The sequence below is a fragment of the Salvelinus fontinalis genome, chromosome 6 (assembly GCF_029448725.1).
Source record: "Salvelinus fontinalis isolate EN_2023a chromosome 6, ASM2944872v1, whole genome shotgun sequence".
Lineage (NCBI taxonomy): Eukaryota > Metazoa > Chordata > Actinopteri > Salmoniformes > Salmonidae > Salvelinus > Salvelinus fontinalis.
The window spans coordinates 13,638,452-13,658,824 of record NC_074670.1 but is presented as its reverse complement, the minus strand read 5'-3'; the positions used below and the strand labels follow the sequence as shown (position 1 = coordinate 13,658,824).

General features: G+C 45.3%; 1 protein-coding gene across 3 annotated transcripts in view; it reads right to left on the bottom strand.

Moving 5' to 3' along the window:
* LOC129857099 (SHC-transforming protein 1-like) overlaps nucleotides 1-19,903 on the bottom strand; it is a 30,966-nt gene extending 11,063 nt beyond the window's left edge. The window contains exons 1-6 of one of the 3 annotated variants that reach the window (XM_055925032.1): nucleotides 19,634-19,903; nucleotides 3,344-3,508; nucleotides 2,948-3,018; nucleotides 1,851-1,914; nucleotides 991-1,110; nucleotides 626-679 (exon numbers count right to left, since the gene is read on the bottom strand). In XM_055925032.1, the coding sequence (XP_055781007.1) occupies nucleotides 626-679; nucleotides 991-1,110; nucleotides 1,851-1,914; nucleotides 2,948-3,018; nucleotides 3,344-3,505 (471 nt within the window). In that variant the 5' untranslated portion in view covers nucleotides 3,506-3,508; nucleotides 19,634-19,903. Of the gene's footprint in view, nucleotides 1-625; nucleotides 680-990; nucleotides 1,111-1,850; nucleotides 1,915-2,947; nucleotides 3,019-3,343; nucleotides 5,382-19,633 lie in introns of those variants that run through there. The other 2 variants (XM_055925030.1, XM_055925031.1) reach the window with 2 other exon arrangements.
* Between the last annotated feature and the right edge of the window lie 470 nt (nucleotides 19,904-20,373).

Below are 20,373 nucleotides of genomic sequence, written 5' to 3'. Positions count from 1 at the left end.
CAGGGAGATAGGCATAGAGGAGTAGATGGGTGGACATAGTGAAGCAGGGAGAGAGAGAGAGAGAGTAGGTGGGTGGACAGAGTGAAGCAGGGAGAGGCATAGAGGAGTAGATGGGTGGACAGAGTGAAGCAGGGAGAGAGGCATAGAGGAGTAGATGGGTGGACAGTTTGAAGCAGGGAGAGAGAGAGAGTAGATGGGTGGACAGAGTGAAGCAGGGAGAGGCATAGAGGAGTAGATGGGTGGACAGAGTGAAGCAGGGAGAGGCATAGAGGAGTAGATGGGTGGACAGAGTGAAGCAGGGAGAGAGGCATAGAGGAGTAGATGGGTGGACAGAGTGAAGCAGGGAGAGGCATAGAGGAGTAGATGGGTGGACAGAGTGAAGCAGGGAGAGAGGCATAGAGGAGTAGATGGGTGGACAGAGTGAAGCAGGGAGAGGCATAGAGGAGTAGATGGGTGGACAGAGTGAAGCAGGGAGAGAGGCATAGAGGAGTAGATGGGTGGACAGAGTGAAGCAGGGAGAGAGAGGCATAGAGGAGTAGATGGGTGGACAGAGGCAGAGCAATGAATAGAGTGGGGATAGAGGATGGATAGTGAGGTGAGCGAGGGAGAGGGCTGTATGACTCACTGGGTCTCCTCCAGAAGCGAAAGAGATGGACTGCATGTGATGATTTGCAATTATCTGTGAAAAGAGAGAGAGAGAGAGGGAGGGAGAGGGATTTGAGCATGATAGTGTGATGAATGATGAAGAGTTGAGATGTTGAGGTGGAGAGAGAGAGCGAGCGAGAGAGAGAGAGACAGGTCATGTTTCTCCATTCAGCAGTAGGGGTTGGTTCCATTGACAGTTAGATATAGTGTATACTAAATACCTAACTGACTGGATGATGTAATTAACACTATGTAACAGTCTGTAATAACAAACCCAGATAGATCAATAATAACAAACACTCTTTCAGGATCCATGTCGAGTGTGCGTGTGTGTGTGTGTGTCACCTGTTTGCAGTCGGAGGCCAGCAGGTTGAGGCTGCTGGTTGATACCGTCAGGCTGATGGTCATCCCAGCAAACTGCAGGTTACGTTTCCCCAGAATGGACGTCATACAGCGAGACGACGGCTGGAGGGGGAGGGGAGGGAGGGAGAGAACTTTTAAAAGCTCTTTATTAACCATTCATGTTAAACAGAAGGCCAACAGGGAAAGAAATATTTCACCAATAAGGAAGATTAAACAGAAGCTATTCTAAAAGAAGATAACAGAGCATAGTAAACGTACTGTACAATATACAGAGAAGAATGTGTGTGTGAAGGCAATAGAGAGGGAGAAGCATGTCTGAGCCGTGTGTGTGTGTATATAGAAGAACAGCTGCAGGCTGCCAGTGATCCTGTCTGACTCTGCTCTGTTCAATGGTTCATATGGTCAACACAAACGTAAGCTTGTCTAGTCAAGTCCCACACAGTCCACAGTCTCCCAGGGCCAGACATGCTTTAGCCAAACCAGTCTGTTGTGTATATAGCTGTTTTATGTAGTGTTTGGGTGGATGCTTTAAGTTTTACAGGAATGCCCCCCTCCCCATAAAGACGGGCTGGGCCCGGCCCAGTTGGAGTTGGCTTAGTCTCGGCACACACAACTTAGTCACAAGTCTCCCTCATACAAGGGGCAGTGTGTACATGTGTGAGAGAGAGACAGTGAGAGAGAAAGAGAGAGAGGTAATTACCTGGAAGTACCACTGACCACAGAGTGGACAATCCAGCTAAATCCAGATCCAACAACGCCCTGACTACAGTCCTCCACTTAACACATAAATAAATAATACTCTGTGTGTGTGTGTGTGTGTGTGTGTGTGTATATTGGTGTACCTTTCTCTTGCGTTGGGCTCCTTTGGCTCCAGGCACTGCCTCACACACCACTGAGATAGCCTCTCTGAAACAACAACACGTGAGAGAATCTCTCTGTAACACACTTGTGCAGATTTCACACTGTGCAGCAGATTAGATGAAATCTGGCAACATGTGACACAGACTTGATCATCTTGACAACCACACTCATCCTCACCATGGATACAAACATTACTATAGAAACCAGAAGGAAACCACCAGGATTCCAGAACATGCTAATTTAGAGATTGCGAGGGCGGTAGGCACACACACAATACTGTTAAACCTATACAGTCCTTTCAGATTGGCAAACACTGTAGCGGCTAGGGACCAAAATAGAACAGGGCAAAAAAGAGAACTGGGTCTCCTCATGAACTGGAGATAAATAATGTATTTTAGCTAGTAAGAATACTTTTTGTGATTTGCAATGTTTTGAACCAGAGCCCTATACAGCACTTATCTGCGTGCAGTAACTTTTATTTTTAAAATTTTATCTTTATTTAATTAGGCAAGTCAGTTAAGAACAAATTCTTATTAACAATGACGGCCTAGGAACAGTGGATTACCTGCCTGTTCAGGGGCAGAATGACAGATTTGTACCTTGTCAGCTCAAGAATTTGAACTTGCAACCTTTCAGTTACTAGTCCAACGCTCTAACCACTAGGCTACCCTGCCACCCCAAATTCAACTTAACTTGATCATTAGCCCTAAACAACAGCTTAAAGGGATAGTTCACCCAAATGACAAAATAACACATTGGTTTCCTTACCCTGTAAGCAGTCTAAGGACAAGGTATGACAGCAATCCATGCCTTGGTTTAGTTTTCCTGGCACTGTTTCCAAATGCTAACGTTTTAGCAATTGTTCCACAAATCCCATTCAAGTCATGGTACCGATATTTTCCGCGCATCATGTTCAAATCATTTTTAAGTGACTTTGTTGAGCTTCACAATCAATTTTAGATACTTCTGGGGGATTTTGATTGTCATAATGTTTCCGTAGACTACTTACAGGGTAACGAAACCAATATGACATTTTGTAATTGGGTGAACTATCCCTTGAACAATTGGAGGTTCTCACCTGGTGACCTGAGTTCTGGTGTTGAAGTCCAGTGCCCTCATAGACTGTAGCACCTCCACACAGCCCATATACTACACAGGAAAGAGAGGAGACACATATGAACAGGGATGCCACTTCCTACAGCACTCCTCTCCACACGGCCCATACACTACACAGGAAACAGGAAAGGAACTCATATGAACTAAGATTCCATTTCCTCCAGAACACCCACACTGACCGGAGGGGCAGATGGAAACAGATAGAGACAGACGGAAAGATGGACAGACAAGAGAATAGATCATTTTGAGAGAGCAACAGAAAAATTGACATATATGGAAAGTTAAAGAAATATGCAAGTACTAGCCTATAGGCCTACATCCTACAAACTGAAAAACAGACAGAACAACCGACTCTTACCCGTACTGAGTAGGCAACCCCAGTGGTGCTGACCACGTGGTCTGAGTGTAGCCATCCTCTGGTGGGCTTGTTGACGAAGGAGCCGTGGCGCGTCCACTCATCTCCCCCCAGCTGCCCCCCCTCCACCCGCGCCCTCCTGGACGCACCACCCAGCCGGTTCATATCCTGCAGAGGGGGGCGATGGGGGGGAGAGGGGGCTGTTAGACAGGGAGGGGGGTGAGGAGTGGGAGAGCTGGAACTGTTACCCCCTGAAGACCCCAAGGGGGATTGAGCCCGCTGAGGCCTGCTGGAGACCTTGAGGCCTGGGAGTAGAGTAGCAGAGACACCCAGGCGAAGGGCTCCCATCCTGGGGAAGAAGGAACAGAGCGTGGTGGGGCTGTTCTCGGCCCGGCGGGGGGAGGAAGGGGGGAGGATGGGGGTGAGAGAGGAGGAGGAGAGGGAGGAGGGTAGCCCAGGAGGGGTGAGGGGGGTTGCGGGGGTGGAAGGGGGGAGGGAGAAAGGGTTGGAGTTGGTATCGTCATTCGAACTGAGAGATTCACTCCGGAAGTGAGTGTACTTAGTTTTAGGGACCAGCTCCATCATGGATCTGAGATGTTCAATGTTATTTCAGTGTTTCTCTAACAAGTCCACACTCTCTGGTGTGATTCAGTCTGAACAACAACGGTGGTTCATTCTCTCTTTCTCTGTATTATCAGTCTCTCACTCAAAAACACGCTCGTCTTTCTTTCCCTCTCAGTGACCGTTGTCTGTCCGTCCGCCCTGTTTTATTTCCTCCCGTCATTGTCAGGCAGTGGGGCAGACACTGCGCAAGAAACACCTTCATCTACAAGACAGAGGAGAGCAGCAAGAGGAGCGATTGAAGATCAGAGGGGATCACTCTCTAAGAGTCTAACCCAGCACACTGATGGAGTGATACTCAGAGTTGTTTGGTGTCTACGCTGTCAGTCTTACACCATTTTATGACTTTCAATCCACAGAAATGAATGCCACTTTCCAATAGACAGAATCCAAAAGGATTTTTGTGATCAAGTATGCAGCAGCTGTTCTGAAAACTGCTGTTTGAGCACATCAGCATGTCAACTAATGTAGCATGGCACTTAAGTCCAGTTGTTCATCTTTGAGCACCATGGAGATTCCACATACAACCTCAGAATGTGATTGTCTATTGACACAGACACTCAGGTGGTATGAGTTACTGCATCAAGGGGCCTACCCTCATGTGTCTGTGTGTGTTCGCACGTGTTGGAGTAGAAACCTACTCTACTGCCTGTAAATGGCACAGAGTGTGCGAGTCTGAGTGGTGTGTGTGTGTGCGCGTCTCAGCTTGTCTGTCGGGGCAGTAGCTCACTAGCCTCTCTTGCCTGACACGGGCCCATAAAAACCCTATCAGCTGCCAACGAGTAGATCAGAAGGGACACACACGCACACAGGGCTGACACACACACACAGTGCTGATTCACACACACACACACACACACACACACACACACACACACACACACACACACACACACACACACACTGCCAAAACAGAGCAGTGACGGGTCGATACAACAGAGTTAGATTATCTGCAGAGCTTAATATAGCAAAGTTCTGTTAAGAACCCCTGATCTATGGCCAGACACCAATTCTGGCAGGGAAAATCTCTCTTATCCCTCCTGCTTTTTATTCCTCTCTCTCTTCATCCCTCCTGCTTTTTATTCCTCTTGCTTTTTATTCCTCTTTCTCTCCTGTGAGCAGCTTTGTTTTCAGGTTCGAAGGCTGCTGGACAATACTTCTAAGAAATTTAACTATTCCTCCTCTGTACTCTCTCACCCACTCCCTCTCTCTCTCTTCCTCACTCCCTCTCTCTCTCTTCCTCACTCTCTCTTCCTCACTCTCTCTTCCTCACTCTCTCTTCCTCACTCTCTCTTCCTCACTCTCTCTTCCTCACTCTCTCTTCCTCCCTCTCTCCCTCTCTTCCTCCCTCTCTCCCTCTCTTCCTCCCTCTCTCCCTCTCTTCCTCCCTCTCTCCCTCTCTTCCTCCCTCTCTCCCTCTCTTCCTCCCTCTCTCCCTCTCTTCCTCCCTCTCTCCCTCTCTTCCTCCCTCCCTCCCTTCCTTTTTTCCTCCCTCCCTCCCTCCCTCTCTTCCTCCCTCCCTCCCTCCCTCTCTTCCTCCCTCCCTCCCTCCCTCCCTCCCTCCCTCTCTCCCTCCCTCCCTCTCTCCCTCCCTCCCTCCCTCCCTCCCTCCCTCTCTTCCTCCCTCCCTCTCTTCCTCCCTCCCTCTCTTCCTCCCTCCCTCTCTTCCTCCCTCCCTCTCTTCCTCACTCCCTCTCTTCCTCACTCCCTCTCTTCCTCACTCCCTCTCTCCCTCACTCCCTCTCTTCCTCACTCCCTCTCTCCCTCACTCCCTCACTCCCTCTCTCCCTCTCTCCCTCTCTCCCTCTCTCCCTCACTCCCTCACTCACTCTCTCTCTCTCTCTCTCTCCCTCACTCCCTCTCTCCCTCACTCCCTCTCTCCCTCACTCCCTCTCTCCCTCACTCCCTCTCTCCCTCTCTCCCTCACTCCCTCTCTCTCTTCCTCCAGATGGTCTCGTGTCCTCTCTGGATGGCCTTGGCTTTCTCCCTCTCTTGCTCCCCCTCTTCCTCTCTCTTCCTCCAGATCACCTCTTGGGCGGTTTCTCTCCCTCTCTCTGCACTTCTCTCTCCCCTCAGCTTGTCCTCTCCTATCCTCTCCTGGAATCCCTCTCTCCTCCTCCACACTGTTTTCTGTGCCTCCCTCAGTAGCCGCTGCACTTCCTCCTTCTCTCGCTCCACCACTTCCTGCCTTCTCTTCCAAATGATCTCTCGCTCCCCCTCTCCCCGCCCCTCGTCTCCTTTCCCGTTCTCCAGACTGTCCTCTTAAACAGTCCCTCTACTTTAAAGATTGTCTGTCTCTCTCCACAATCACTCACTCTAACTACAGCCAGAGTCTATACAATGCACATATCTAGTGGTGTCTGTTACTAGGTTAAGAAAAAGACCAATAGATAAGAAAACACCAGATGCTGGGCTTGTCCCTGACTGAAGTTTTTGATATGGCTAAAACAGTAGGTAGAGCTGTTCTAGAACATTGCTGCCCTGGTTAGAGTGGATATGTTCTGGAGCACCATAGCATCAGAGGTGCTAGAGTTGGAGAAGTTGCCTTTTTCTGGATACAGAAACAGTGACACACACAGTGGTGATGTAACAAGAGAGAATGTAGGTAATTGGCTGATGACACCACCGGTGGGATTGTTTTGATGACAATGAGACCTGAATGGTACTGGAGGCTTGTTAGAGAACTCAATCACCCAGTCATTACACTCAATTAAACCTCCCTCCCCTCTCTCTCGCTCTCCTTACTGATACAACAGAAGCAGTCTTGTTTAAACAAGCCAATAGTCAGTTACCTGAGAGAAGCATGTGTATTTCTTGACACAGTATGGTCCAGTACTAGCCTAACTAGAAACACAGGAGCTAACTACAGTCCGAACAATCTGCATAGTCCATCCAAAGAGAAAACTAAAGTTGTCTTACATGAACAGTCTCCAGCTGCAAGACACAACTCACAGAAGTGAATAGTGGAGGTTGAACCTGTAATATAACTCCAGGGGCTTGTCAGCTCACATATCAGTGTTGTTTCCAGCACTTTACACATGTTCTAACCATTACTCTGCCAGGTTTGACCCACTGAGATAAAACTTTGTAACAGATTGACAATTTGGCACCAAAAGTTTCACGATGATACCAGAGAAAGTAGACTTTCAACAACAAGCGCTAACGGCTAAAGCCCTGTATGTTTGGAAGCAGAGGGTTACCAGCAGCCGTTTGATTTTGGCTGCCTAGCAACAGACAGAGGGACGCTCGCTCGATCACACCAGTCTAGCACCAGAGGGTCTGTCTACGGAGCCTGCCACAGCACTCGCTAGCTAACGTCTCCTACCAGACAGAGAGCACCAGAACACATCAGGATACAGACTGGGATTAGCTATGAAGGTCTTACGACAGCCTACGTCAGGCTCTTAGCACAGCCTAAGTGTCTTTGCATAACTACAAGAATCTTCCATTATAGTCTATGCTCTAATGTCTATTTGTCCTAGTGCTGTAGCACTACCAGTGGAATGCTAACTGCAGGCTAGATGGTCAGATTGCGACGGTCAATTAGTGGCTGTAGCCAACGTGTCCCGTGTCGCTCACCTGGTGGAGCATTAGGCTTGCAACGCCAGGGTTGTGGGTTCGATTCCTACAGGGGACCAGTACGAACAAGTATGCACTCACAACTCTAAGTCGCTCTGGAAAAGAGTGTCTGCTAAATGGCTCAAATATAAATGTCAACACAGATGAACGTATAGAGTTGCGTTCAATTGTGAAACGCTAGCAACACTCACTAACAGTGACGAGATGTCACAAACATAGCCAACGAGTCAGTTAGCAAACATACATAGGTTAACACTAGTAAATGCTAGTACAGCAGGTTTAACCCTCGCCCTGCCAGATGTTAGTGCACAGAATAAAACACAGTGTAGGTCAGACGAGTGCAGAGTACAGCGCCCTCTACCTGAGGAGATGTCTTGATTCTCCCACACACAGATAGAAAACACACACAACAAGTAGAGAAAGGCACCACTACACTAACACATAAACAACACACAGTTGACGATACCAGTTAAGACTACACAGTTCCACAGCTGTACAAAGTGAATATGTCCACATACAGTATCAGTAGAATCATCTGATTATAATCCAGACTTGTCCAGTCATTTCTGACATCGGCTTGGTATACCACCTGTCCAGGTCAGGATGCTAGTTACCGGCAAAGATGGCACAGCACAAGCTAAAGAGAGAGAACGAGAGATACATCTCATGGCAAACCAGTAAGAACACTGCATCAAATTCAGTCTAGAATTCTAGACAGAGCATATATTTACATAAATAGGTTAGAGGTTCTACACACTAACACCCCACCAGTAGTCTAGACTGTTTCTCCTGGTTATCACCACCCCACCAGTAGTCTGGTCCAGTCTAGACTGTTTCTCCTGGTTCCCACCACTAGTCTGGTCCTGTCTGGACTGTTTCTCCTGGTTATCACCACCAGACCAGTAGTCTGGTCCTGTCTAGACTGTTTCTCCTGGTTCCCACCACTAGTCTGGTCCTGTCTGGACTGTTTCTTCTGGTTATCACCACCCCACCAGTAGTCTGGTCCTGTCTGGACTGTTTCTCCTAGTTATCACCACCCCACCAGTAGTCTGGTCCACAGATTCTCCTGGTTACCACCCCACCAGTAGTCTGGTCCTGTCTAGACTGTTTCTCCTAGTTATCACCACCCCACCAGTAGTCTGGTCCTGTCTAGACTGTTTCTCCTAGTTATCACCACCCCACCAGTAGTCTGGTCCTGTCTAGACTGTTTCTCCTAGTTATCACCACCCCACCAGTAGTCTGGTCCTGTCTAGACTGTTTCTCCTGGTCGTCACCACCACACCAGTAGTCTGGTCCTGTCTAGACTGTTTCTCCTAGTTATCACCACCCCACCAGTAGTCTGGTCCTGTCTAGACTGTTTCTCCTGGTCGTCACCACCCCACCAGTAGTCTGGTCCTGTCTAGACTGTTTCTCCTGGTTACCACCCCACCAGTAGTCTGGTCCTGTCTGGACTGTTTCTCCTGGTTACCACCCCACCAGTAGTCTGGTCCTGTCTGGACTGTTTCTCCTAGTTATCACCACCCCACCAGTAGTCTGGTCCACAGATTCTCCTGGTTACCACCCCACCAGTAGTCTGGTCCTGTCTAGACTGTTTCTCCTAGTTATCACCACCCCACCAGTAGTCTGGTCCTGTCTAGACTGTTTCTCCTGGTCGTCACCACCCCACCAGTAGTCTGGTCCTGTCTAGACTGTTTCTCCTGGTCGTCACCACCCCACCAGTAGTCTGGTCCTGTCTAGACTGTTTCTCCTAGTTATCACCACCCCACCAGTAGTCTGGTCCTGTCTAGACTGTTTCTCCTGGTCGTCACCACCCCACCAGTAGTCTGGTCCTGTCTAGACTGTTTCTCCTAGTTATCACCACCCCACCAGTAGTCTGGTCCTGTCTAGACTGTTTCTCCTGGTCGTCACCACCCCACCAGTAGTCTGGTCCTGTCTAGACTGTTTCTCCTGGTCGTCACCACCCTAGACAGACACGTATAGATAGAACAGCACCAGTGTTTGAAAAAAAGAGAAAAAGACCTTTACATCTCAGTCTGTCTCCGACTGCGGCGGTTGCAAGTTGCCATGGCAACAGACATTAAAAGAGAAACCTGCTAAGGATCTATATTGAGAAATCCTGACAGCGCCAGAAACATCTCAGACAAAGAGATAAGACTGCTTCCACAAATCAGAGCCCCGCAGCAGCTAAGCAGAGCTGAGACGGACCCATTACGGTCTTTAACATCTAACTGGAGAAACTACAGCCGGTCGGCCAGCCAGAGACTCCTGGAGGGATCAATACCACTCAGGAAATGATCAAAGTTTGGCCCACGTCGCACCGGCCATAAAACCAAATCAATGTTGACATCCCAACCTGGCTGATTCCAGACTCTGGCTAGGACACATGGATTAACACAACATATATTGCTTCAGAGGATGAAATACTTTCATATATGATAGTCAATATTAATCAACTTTACTAATCACAAAAGCTAACACTTTAGAAAAGAATTGCATAACAACAACCTGAATGTTTTCCTGTACAGTCCTAACTGTTAGGTCAGTAACGACAAAGGTGGTGATTGTATAATAATCTGCAGAGCAGGTTTTTTTCCACCTATAATTGTTTATTTTACCCCCCAAAATGTTTTTTTGTTGTTTTGAGTTGTGAATAAATTCCTTGAGAACTCTTCCTTTGCTTCAAGAGTGAATGAAAAATGTAAAACAATTGTTCCTTATTTTGGGTTAGACAGAGTAGAGGTGATTATCCGTAGCATGGTATTAACAGAGCTCCATATTCACATCAGAACCATATTCATGTTTAAACACCCTCTCCTCTCTTCCACTCGTTTAAATCACAAAGTCATTGCCAGATCTCATATCCTCTCCATCTATCCTCTCCTCCGCTTGTCCTCCTCCTCTCTTCTCCGTCTCAGAGGAATGTGAAACAGCAGAACGGCAGGGCTGAACAACGGCACTCCTTCATTGTCTTCCTCTCCTCCTCTTGCTTCGCTCTCTCATCACCCTTTGCTTTCCTTCCAGCTCTGTCTGAGTGAGAGACGAGCCCGCTGTCTATCCTCTCCTTCTCCCTCTCTGTCTATCTGTCTGTCTGGGTGATGCCGCCTCTCTCTTTCGCTCATGCGCTGCTGCTTTTTTTCCCTCTGTCTCATCCGCTCACCCCTCCTTCCCTTTCCCTCTCTCGTTCCATTTCCCTCCCTCTCTCGTTCCATTTCCCTCCCTCCCTCCTTCCATTTCCCTCCCCTTTCCCTCCATTTCCCTCTCTCCTCTCCCATTTTGCAGTCTAAATCATTTAACAGTATATGCACACGTGTGCACTGAGCGTTGCTCTCTCTCTCCCCCACACACACACACACACACACACACACACACACACAAGGGGAAGGACAACGGGATGGATGGAGGAGGGGAAGGAGAGAGGGATGGATGGAGGAGGGGATGGAGATAGTAGAGCCCACATGGGCTGTTTCCCCTCTAAAAGGCTCCTCCCCCTTATTCCTGTTTGGTAACCTGAGAACCAGAGGGAGAGATTGAATTGAGATGGAGGGAAACAGACAGAGGAAGAGAGGGGAGAGTCTCTCTCTCGACAGACCAGACAGACAGACCACACAGACCAGAGATGCAGGCTGATTTGAGGGCATTGATGTACACTGCCAAATATGGACACTTAACCTGACAATGCCAAGCAGCTACAGTACCACTTGAGTTCACCGCTGGTAAAGAACAGGTTATTATCTCACAAACAGGACAGTAACAACAGAAACAATACACTTGATGTGGCTGTCAAGATACATATTCTTCAAGTCTTAAAAAGAAAAGAGAAAACCAAAGTGATCAGTGGACCAAGTGAGAACCGAGATTCAGACAGAAACACAGAAGATCTAGAACTGCAGAACCGCTAGAGAGACAGAATCAGGGAGAGAACCACAGAACCCAGGTCAACACCTCAGCGTTACAAAGCGTTGCCCACAGAAAGAGTGATTGTTGACCGCACACCCACAGTGTGATGACACCGTTCACCATACAGATCACAGCGGTATACAGAGTGATTGTTGTGATTGTTGAACGCACACCCAGCAACCCCACACCAGGCCCTGCACCAGCGTACACACACACACACACACACACACACATATATATATATATATATAGCTCTAAATGGCTTAGACAGACAAATAAACAATGTCCTTTACAGCAGGGAGATGCTGACAGTGGGAGGAGCAACCAGCAACCCATATGCCTCTGTGTGTGTGTGTCTCAAGTTCTTACCACGTATTCCATGGGACAACACTGACTGCCTGTGAGTGTCTGTAACCCTAAAAACACCAAGCGCACATCAGCACACGGTACACACACTCTTAACCAATCACTGTGCGTTGTACATGTAGCGAATCATAGATCTCCTAAAGGATCCCCTCACAAACACTTGGAGCATGCATTGCTCCCGGGATCAGCTGTGGAGAGTCATGTGACCTCCTTGCTCAGGTGAGCGCAAAAGGTACACACACACGTTAGGCAAGCTGTTTTTGTATCCCCACATACCAAAGACTGTGAGTGTGTGTGTATTAGAGGTCGACCGATTAATCGGAATGGCCGATTAATTAGAGCCGATTTCAAGTTTTCATTACAATCGGTAATCCGTATTTTTGGACACCGATATGGCCAATTTGTTTTTTACTAGTCCAACGCTCTAACCACCTGCCTTACATTGCACTCCATGAGGAGCCTGCGTGGCAGGCTGACTACCTGTTACGTGAGGGCAGCAAGAAGCCAAGGTAAGTTGCTAGCTAGCATTAAACTTACCTTATAAAAAACGATCAATCTTAACATAATCACTAGTTAACTACACATGGTTGATGATATTACTAGTTTATCTAGCGTGTCCTGTGTTGCATATAGTCGATGCGCCTACTTCGACAAATGGTGATGATTTTTAACAAGCGCATTTGCAAAAAAAGCACTGTCGTTGCACCAATGTACCTAACCATAAACATCAACGCCTTTCTTTAAAATCAATACACAAGTATATATTTTTAAACCTGCATATTTAGTTAATATTGCCTGCTAACATGAATTTCTTATAATTAGGGAAATTGTGTCACTTCTTGCGTTCCGTGCAAACAGTCAGGGTATATGCAGCAGTTTGGGCCGGCTGGCTTGTTGTGAACTGTGTGAAGTCCATTTATTCTTAACAAAGGCCGTAATTAATTTGCCAGAATTGTACATAATTATGACATAACATTGAAGGTCGTACAATGTAACAGCAATATTTAGACTTAGGGATGCCATCTGTTAGATAAAATACGGAACGGTTCCGTATTTCACTGAAAGAATAAACGTTTTGTTTTCGAAATTATAGTTTCCGGATTCAACCATTTTAATGACCAAAGGCTCGTATTTCTGTGTGTTATTATGTTATAATTAAGTCTATGATTTGATAGAGCAGTCTGACTGAGCAATGGTAGGCAGCAGCAGGCTCGTAAGCATTCATTCAAACAGCACTTTCGTGCGTTTGCCATCAGCTATTGCGCTGTTAATGACTTCAAGCTTATCAACTCCCGAGATTAGGCTGGTGTAACCGATGTGAAATGGCTAGCTAGTTAGCGGGGTGCGCGCTAATAGCGTTTCAAACGTCACTCGCTCTGATACTTGGAGTAGTAGTTCCCCTTGCTCTGCATGGGTAACGCTGCTTCGAGGGTGGCTGTTGTCGATGTGTTCCTGGTTCGAGCCCAGGTAGGAGCGAGGAGAGGGACGGAAGCTATACTGTTACACTGGCAATACTAAAGTGCCTATAAGAACATCCAATAGTCAAATGTATATGAAATACAAATCATATAGAGAGAAATAGTCCTATAATAACTACAACCTAAAACATCTTACCTGGGAATATTGAAGACTCATGTTAAAAAGAACCACCAGCTTTCATATGTTCTCATGTTCTGAGCAAGGAACTTAAACGTTAGCATTCTTACATGGCACATATTGCACTTTTACTTTCTTCTCCAACACTTTGTTTTTGCATTATGTAAACCAAATTGAACATGTTTCATTATTTATTTGAGGCTAAATTGATTTTATTTAAGTATTATATTAAATAAAAATAAGTGTTCATTCAGTATTGTTGTATTTGTCATTATTACAAATAAATAAATAAATGTAAAAAAAAATAATTGGCCGATTAATCGGTATCAGCTTTGTTTGGTCTTCCAATAATCGGTATCGGCATTGAAAAATCATAAATCGGTCGACCTCTAGTGTGTATTGAGCATGTTCAGACACACATTGTGGAATGCAAGGAATTACTAACAGGAACTAGTCAAATAAATCCAGACAACAGCTTTCCTTCCCAAAATCCGTCATAAGTGTACACACACGCACAACATATATCCGTGTCAGGTGGTGTGTTGGGAATGTGACACAACAGGTCCAGAAATAGTCAGGTTATTGAGGGTATATCAATGTGATTAGGGGGTGGTATGGACATTAGATTAGCCAGGCCTTCAGCAAGCCCAACCACCTTACCGACCAGTTAACAGTTCTACATGTGAGACAAACAGATAGGGGGAAACAAAACGAAACTCTCCCTTCCGCTCTCCTCGATTTATTCTCACTCTTTCCGCTCTCCTTCCTTCACTTACTCTTGTCTGTTTCCCTTTCTCTCTTTTGTCTGCTCTCTCTCATTGATTTTCTCTTTTCTTCTCAGGATCTCCAAGTCTGTCCCCTCCTCTATCCCTCAATACCAAATACTGTAAAACTTCAACTAATATCCCAGGTGTTTATTTGCTTTAATCACTGAACACAACCGGCGCTTATTAGAGACAGGCTTCTATTTGAGCCAGGCGTCTATTTCCTTAACGCACACAGCTCTTGTTCAATAAAATGTTGAAAAGACTACCACACTGATTGTGACCAGTATAAACATTGTAATAACAAATCCATCGCAGATCAGACATGCAAAGACTAGGCTGCCTATCATACACCCCCGATTTCACGTTTCAGCACCATTGTCTCACTCAATCTTGTATCCACCGTAGTGGTGCCGACCATGTCAAACCACACTGCCGTCTCATCCATGGCTCTCCTTTATCTTCTTTTGAACAATCTTTACTGTACTCACTGAAGTTCACTCGTAAACAATCACATTTAGACACAGCATTTATTTGAAACAGGTGTTTATTTGCTGGAATGTGTGCCGCTGCCCGGCTATTAAAAAGGAACAGGCAGTCTGAAAGTAAAGTTTTTTTTTTTTTATTGCCGACTCACATACTTAGCTACTCTCAGACTCAAAACACACAAACATTCCCATTCTGCCTGCCTTCTGTCCTGACCACACCGGGTTCCACTCCTATCAGCTAAAAACAAGAAGAAGCAGCTCCAGTGGGCACATGATCACCAACACTGGACAATTGAGGAGTGGAAACATCACCTGGAACATGACAGCCAGTTCAGTTTACTGTTGCGGCCTGGTCAGTCCACAGACCTCAACCCAATAGAGCATATTTAGGATGAGATGGAACGGGCCGTTCACAGCTTGTATGTACCGCTGTCCAATCTGCAGCAACTGCATGATGCCATGACGCCAACATGGACCAACATCCCTGTGGAACGTTTCCGACACCTTGTAGAATGTCCCAAAGAATTCAGGCTGTTCTGGAGGCAAAGGGGGTCTGACCCGGTACTAGATAGGTGTACCTAATAATCTGTCTGGTGAGTGTTTTAACCTGGGCGTAAAAATGTATATACAGTACCAGTCAAAAGTTTGGACACTCCTACTCATTATTTTCACTATTTTCTACATTGTAGAATAATGGCGTTATTTCATAGTTTTGATGTCTTCACTAAGAGTGCGCAAAGCTATCATATATAAACCAAAGATTCTCAGGGCAGTCACTGCTAGAATTGATTGAATAACAAGATATCTATCTCCCATCAGTCTCTCTCCATCTCTTCTCCCCATGTCCCTCTCCCTTCTGTGTTGCTGCTTTGATGAATATTAACCAATTCTACAGGTCCCCATAAATGCTGTACACACAAACGCACGCGCACACACCTTACTGTCCAGAACAACAGGCCTTAACGGAGATCAATACTTTACAACACACAGGACAGGTCTGTCCTGTCCAAATCTATACAGACTCGCTCTGACTCATAGCCTCATGGCCCACATAAATTGGATATTTCAAGACAACAGCCCAAAGAAACCTAGAGTCGTATCACTTTATTCACAAACATACTGGTATGGTAGACAGAGAACTCCTCCACCACTGCTCTGACTACAGGCTCAGCCAGCCAGGGGAACTATTAGTGTGTAACACTACAAAGAATGCACACCATAGGGAACTCAGAGTGTAACACTTTACAGAGAAACAATAAGAAATCCCTGGAAACTGTAGCCTCTGGGCCAGAGCAGGATGTGAGACTGAAACAGTTTCCTTTTAACCTCCCACACAGAGGTCACACCACACAGACCCAATGCCATGAACCTAGGATGGCAGAAAACAGAATTAGGCACAGAGATGTCATAAAGGAGACGGGAGCTAACCAGTCTATTCATTTAATTCGGTTCCATTCAGCAGACAGGAGTTCCTTTCGCTCCCTGTTCATATGTACTCCTGTTAATAACATCCGACATTAGGATTGTGCATCTCTAACTGTGCTGACCAAATGTGACCGGCAGGAAGCATCAGTATATTACTGGCCTGAGTATGAAGCATGTGCAACCCTGATAAAGCTCCCAGTTTTGTATCACAAAAAATCTAATAATCTATGAATAGTGGTATCATAATAATTACTTTGGGACTTGATTATTATATATGCCATTTAGAAGACACTTATGCAAAGCGACTTACAGTTAGTTATATGTACATCAAGTAAATACTAGTGGAACTTTAGTTTAAATGTATCTATGTGGGAGTGAATCTGTCTGCAGCTCAGCATGTAGTCTAAGTGTCTATGTGAAGTGAGTAGGAGGCAGACCAGGGCTGCAGGGCAGGAAGTGGAGCTCAGGTCTCACCATCTCTTCCGCTACGTTGTAAGAGACGGACAACCACACACTGAGACCCAGATAACTGCTCCTACAGTGTTTCCACCCACGCTGAAAACTAGTTGGGTCCACAATTAAGTGTTACAGTGAAGGACCCAAATAAGTCAAAGGTCATACATATGAATGTTCTTAAAACCATGGAAACAAAATCTCTTCTCGAAGCAGATAAGCTGCTGCTGCTCACAACAGCTGAAACAGTATCTTGCCAGCTAACACAGAGCAGTATCTAGCCAGCTGCTTGGCTTTTTTCTCTGGCAGTGAGCTACATGTCAGACACTGCCTCATATTGATACACAAATTGACGCTGAGTGAAATCCAAGACTGTTGCCAATTGCAACTAAGGGCTGGCACACGTGCGCACACATGCATACGTGCACGCGCTCGCACACACTTATTTTTGAGCGGAGATACACACACCTGTCTGACAAATCAAAAGGGAGTTAACGAAAGGTGTCTCCCAGCCAAGCTTATCACACAGACAGGACTGATTGGTTTTGCTTTTGATTGATAGGGTCTGCATTAGATTGGGCAGACCCTGTTTGATTGAGAGGGTCTGAGGTGGATTGTGAAGCTCTGTGTCAGACAGGATGTCTTTGATTGACAGATAGACTAATAGATTCGTTGGTAGTGTGTGTGTGTGTATGTTTCTATCACTGACATTTCTGTCTCTGAGTGTATTATCCCCAGGCCCAGCCATGCAGCAGTCAGTCAAGCCTTCCTCCTCTTCATCACCATCAGAGAGATAACCCACTGACAGTGAGCTTAAGGAGTGTGTGAGTGTGTGATATGGGAGCTGGGCATATTATGAAGCAGTCTTTTCAGACACATAGGCCTACCTCTATCCACTCCATCCCTGACCCCTGTCTGTCTGGGGTGTCTCCAAACCATCAGAGTGGTATACTATGATTAAACCTAGATCTACTCAGGGTTTTCTAAAGCTAGCCAGCTTTAGTCACATTCCAGCTCATGCTTCATCCGTACTACAACCGTGGATATTGCTTATATGCCTGCTGCTAACTCTAGCAGGCTTGTAACTGCGCATGCATGTCACACGTGTCTGGTGGAACGCCAAACTTTTCATTGAGACAAGGCTGAAACATCCATCCATGGGCGAGTCAGTGCCACGTCTTAATTTGTGCAAAATGAAAAGAGTTATGCTGCAATTTCAGCAGGCTGTGGTGTAAAATAGGCTTGTTGAAGTGCCGCCTTTATTTGATTACCGTTAATGCCTTCTTTAGTGTGCTTATCAATACACGAGCACCTTTCCCCCACTCCTAACCATATAAGAATTGTATTAAGTTATACACACGTTTTACTTGATTTTATTGGTCTTTAACTCGTGACACTTCATTCAGGATACATGGAGTTAACCCTGAGTAAGCCTGCCCAGGGGCAGGTTAGTTCTGGATTTGTTGCCATAGAAATGTACCTGGCTAAAAGGTGAGCCACTGTCGTGGTACCAGTTATCCCGAGTAGAACTCAGAGTTGACCAAAGTTACCTCGCTAACTCCTCAAACCACATGCGTAGTATAGGGCTCAGGACCAGGCCAGCTGTCAAACAACAGTAGTCCCATCACAGACTGAGCTGTAGGTAACCATAACAACTGTGTGTGTTTACGTATCTGGCCACACCAATACAACCCAAATCATAGGCTAATGAAGGGCCCAGAATCACAGCTTGTTGTTGAATGTTCTTTATGGCACGTATCCAACTACATAGCACTGTTTTAGTCAGAGATTGTTACAGATGATTTAAATGATCATTGTTGTCTGAAACAAATAGTTACACTTCCATGACAATCATAGAACCTAGACCTATTGAAACATTAAATCATCTCCATGACAAATCTAGAACCTAGACCTATTGAAACATTAAATCATCTCCATGACAATCTAGAACCTAGACCTATTGAAACATTAAATCATCTCCATGACAATATAGAACCTAGACCTATTGAAACATTAAATCATCTCCATGACAATCTAGAACCTAGACCTATTGAAACATTAAATCATCTCCATGACAATCTAGAACCTAGACCTATTGAAACATTAAATCATCTCCATGACAATATAGAACCTAGACCTATTGAAACATTAAATAATCTCCATGAGAATGCCATCTTGACAATATGCTAAAGATCTAAGATCTAAATGTAGTTTAATCCTAACTTCTGATTAGGTTGCTGAAAAATAACTAGAGCATTTACAGAAAGCCAAAACCAGCCTGTTTAGTCAGACTTTAGATTCAGTTTCTCTAAACCTGTGTGGTAACACTGGGATTCATTTAGTAATATTCTTGCATTAACATGTTATTACATAGTAAAAATGGTAGCATAGTTTCCATTGCATAGTAGGTCTTGTGGAGTTTACATAAGCGGAATAGTGGTCAGTTCCTGTTCCACGTGTAGAAAAACAAACAAAACTCCATATTGCTATAGTAGTACATAAACAACATGTCAATACAAACAATGCTGTTCCTTTTCTTGTTACAGTATTAGTACTCATGTAGGTCTATAAAGTGTTTCCAGAACAGTTTAAATGACAGAGTTGGACAACTTGGTGTGAGGAAAGTAATGATATCCCAGGGACCCAGGCCTACAGAACTGACTATTTCTAGTAGCCCATGCAGAAAACCACTTTTATTTTGAAAACACCCAAAAGTGACAACACGGTTGTTTGCGACTTCTGTTGAATGGATACAATGTTTAATGTGCGGCCTAGGCTAGTTACTTTGTATCACTAGGCTATATTTCGCTATGTTACATTAACTACATATTTTCGTTGTACGGCCACACAACTCAGCAGGTCTTGCTAGAATAGATATCAGCAAAATATTGTTTCGCCAACATCGAACTGATGGCACAACAAAAAGTAAGGCAGGCTACAATCGGCCTATAGCAAATAATATTAATCTGTCAGACAGAATGTTATTGCTTTAGTATTCGAATGTCCTAAAACGTCTCTCTACCACGTTACAACACGCAGCCCTTAAAATTCAAGCCCAAACCATGCCCAGAGAAGTGTGGTGAACTTTTGTCAGAAGAACTTACCAGCTATCTTACTCCTTGTCCCTTTTGTGCCTCTTGTTTTCTCCCAGCTGTTGTTGTCCCGTAGGCCTACCTCTAACTAAATGACACAAGTGGCTGAATGTGAAGGTTCAAATCGCCAGCTGTCGTACAGTGTGCATATGAATTTATTTAGAAAGAGGGCTGAAACTTTTCTTCTTTAGTTTCTCTTCCTTTCCTCCCCCTTTCTACCAACACAAAAAAAAGCCACTTCCGCGAACAAATGGTAATGTCATTTGCCAGTCAGTTTGTGTGGTTCTCTGCACCTGGCCCGCGGTTGAGTGGCCTTGACAGAAAGGGATTGCGCAAAAAGATAACTTCCCACAATAACAAACCAGCCTACGGTATTACCGAGTAAACTGACATTAAACCACATAGACACAGTCTTTGTTGAATCACACATTATTTGCATAGTGCAACTGTAATGCCTATGTTATAGGCTACAACATTTATTGACCGAGGAGCACGAGAACAGTTCATAATGTTTATGATTGGATCACTGAGACCAAATAATGTTCAATAATAGAATAGGCCCTTATTGAATAGGTAAAATATGATAAATAGCCTATAGTCTAGATAATTCCATGTAGCCCAGTCATTTATGCATAGTGAATACTGTTCACTGGAGTCCTCTGCTGGTAGATACCATATTTGCACGCGCACATATTAATATTTGTACTTGACAGTATTAGAAAATAAAAAATAAAAACATTTACATTTAGCAG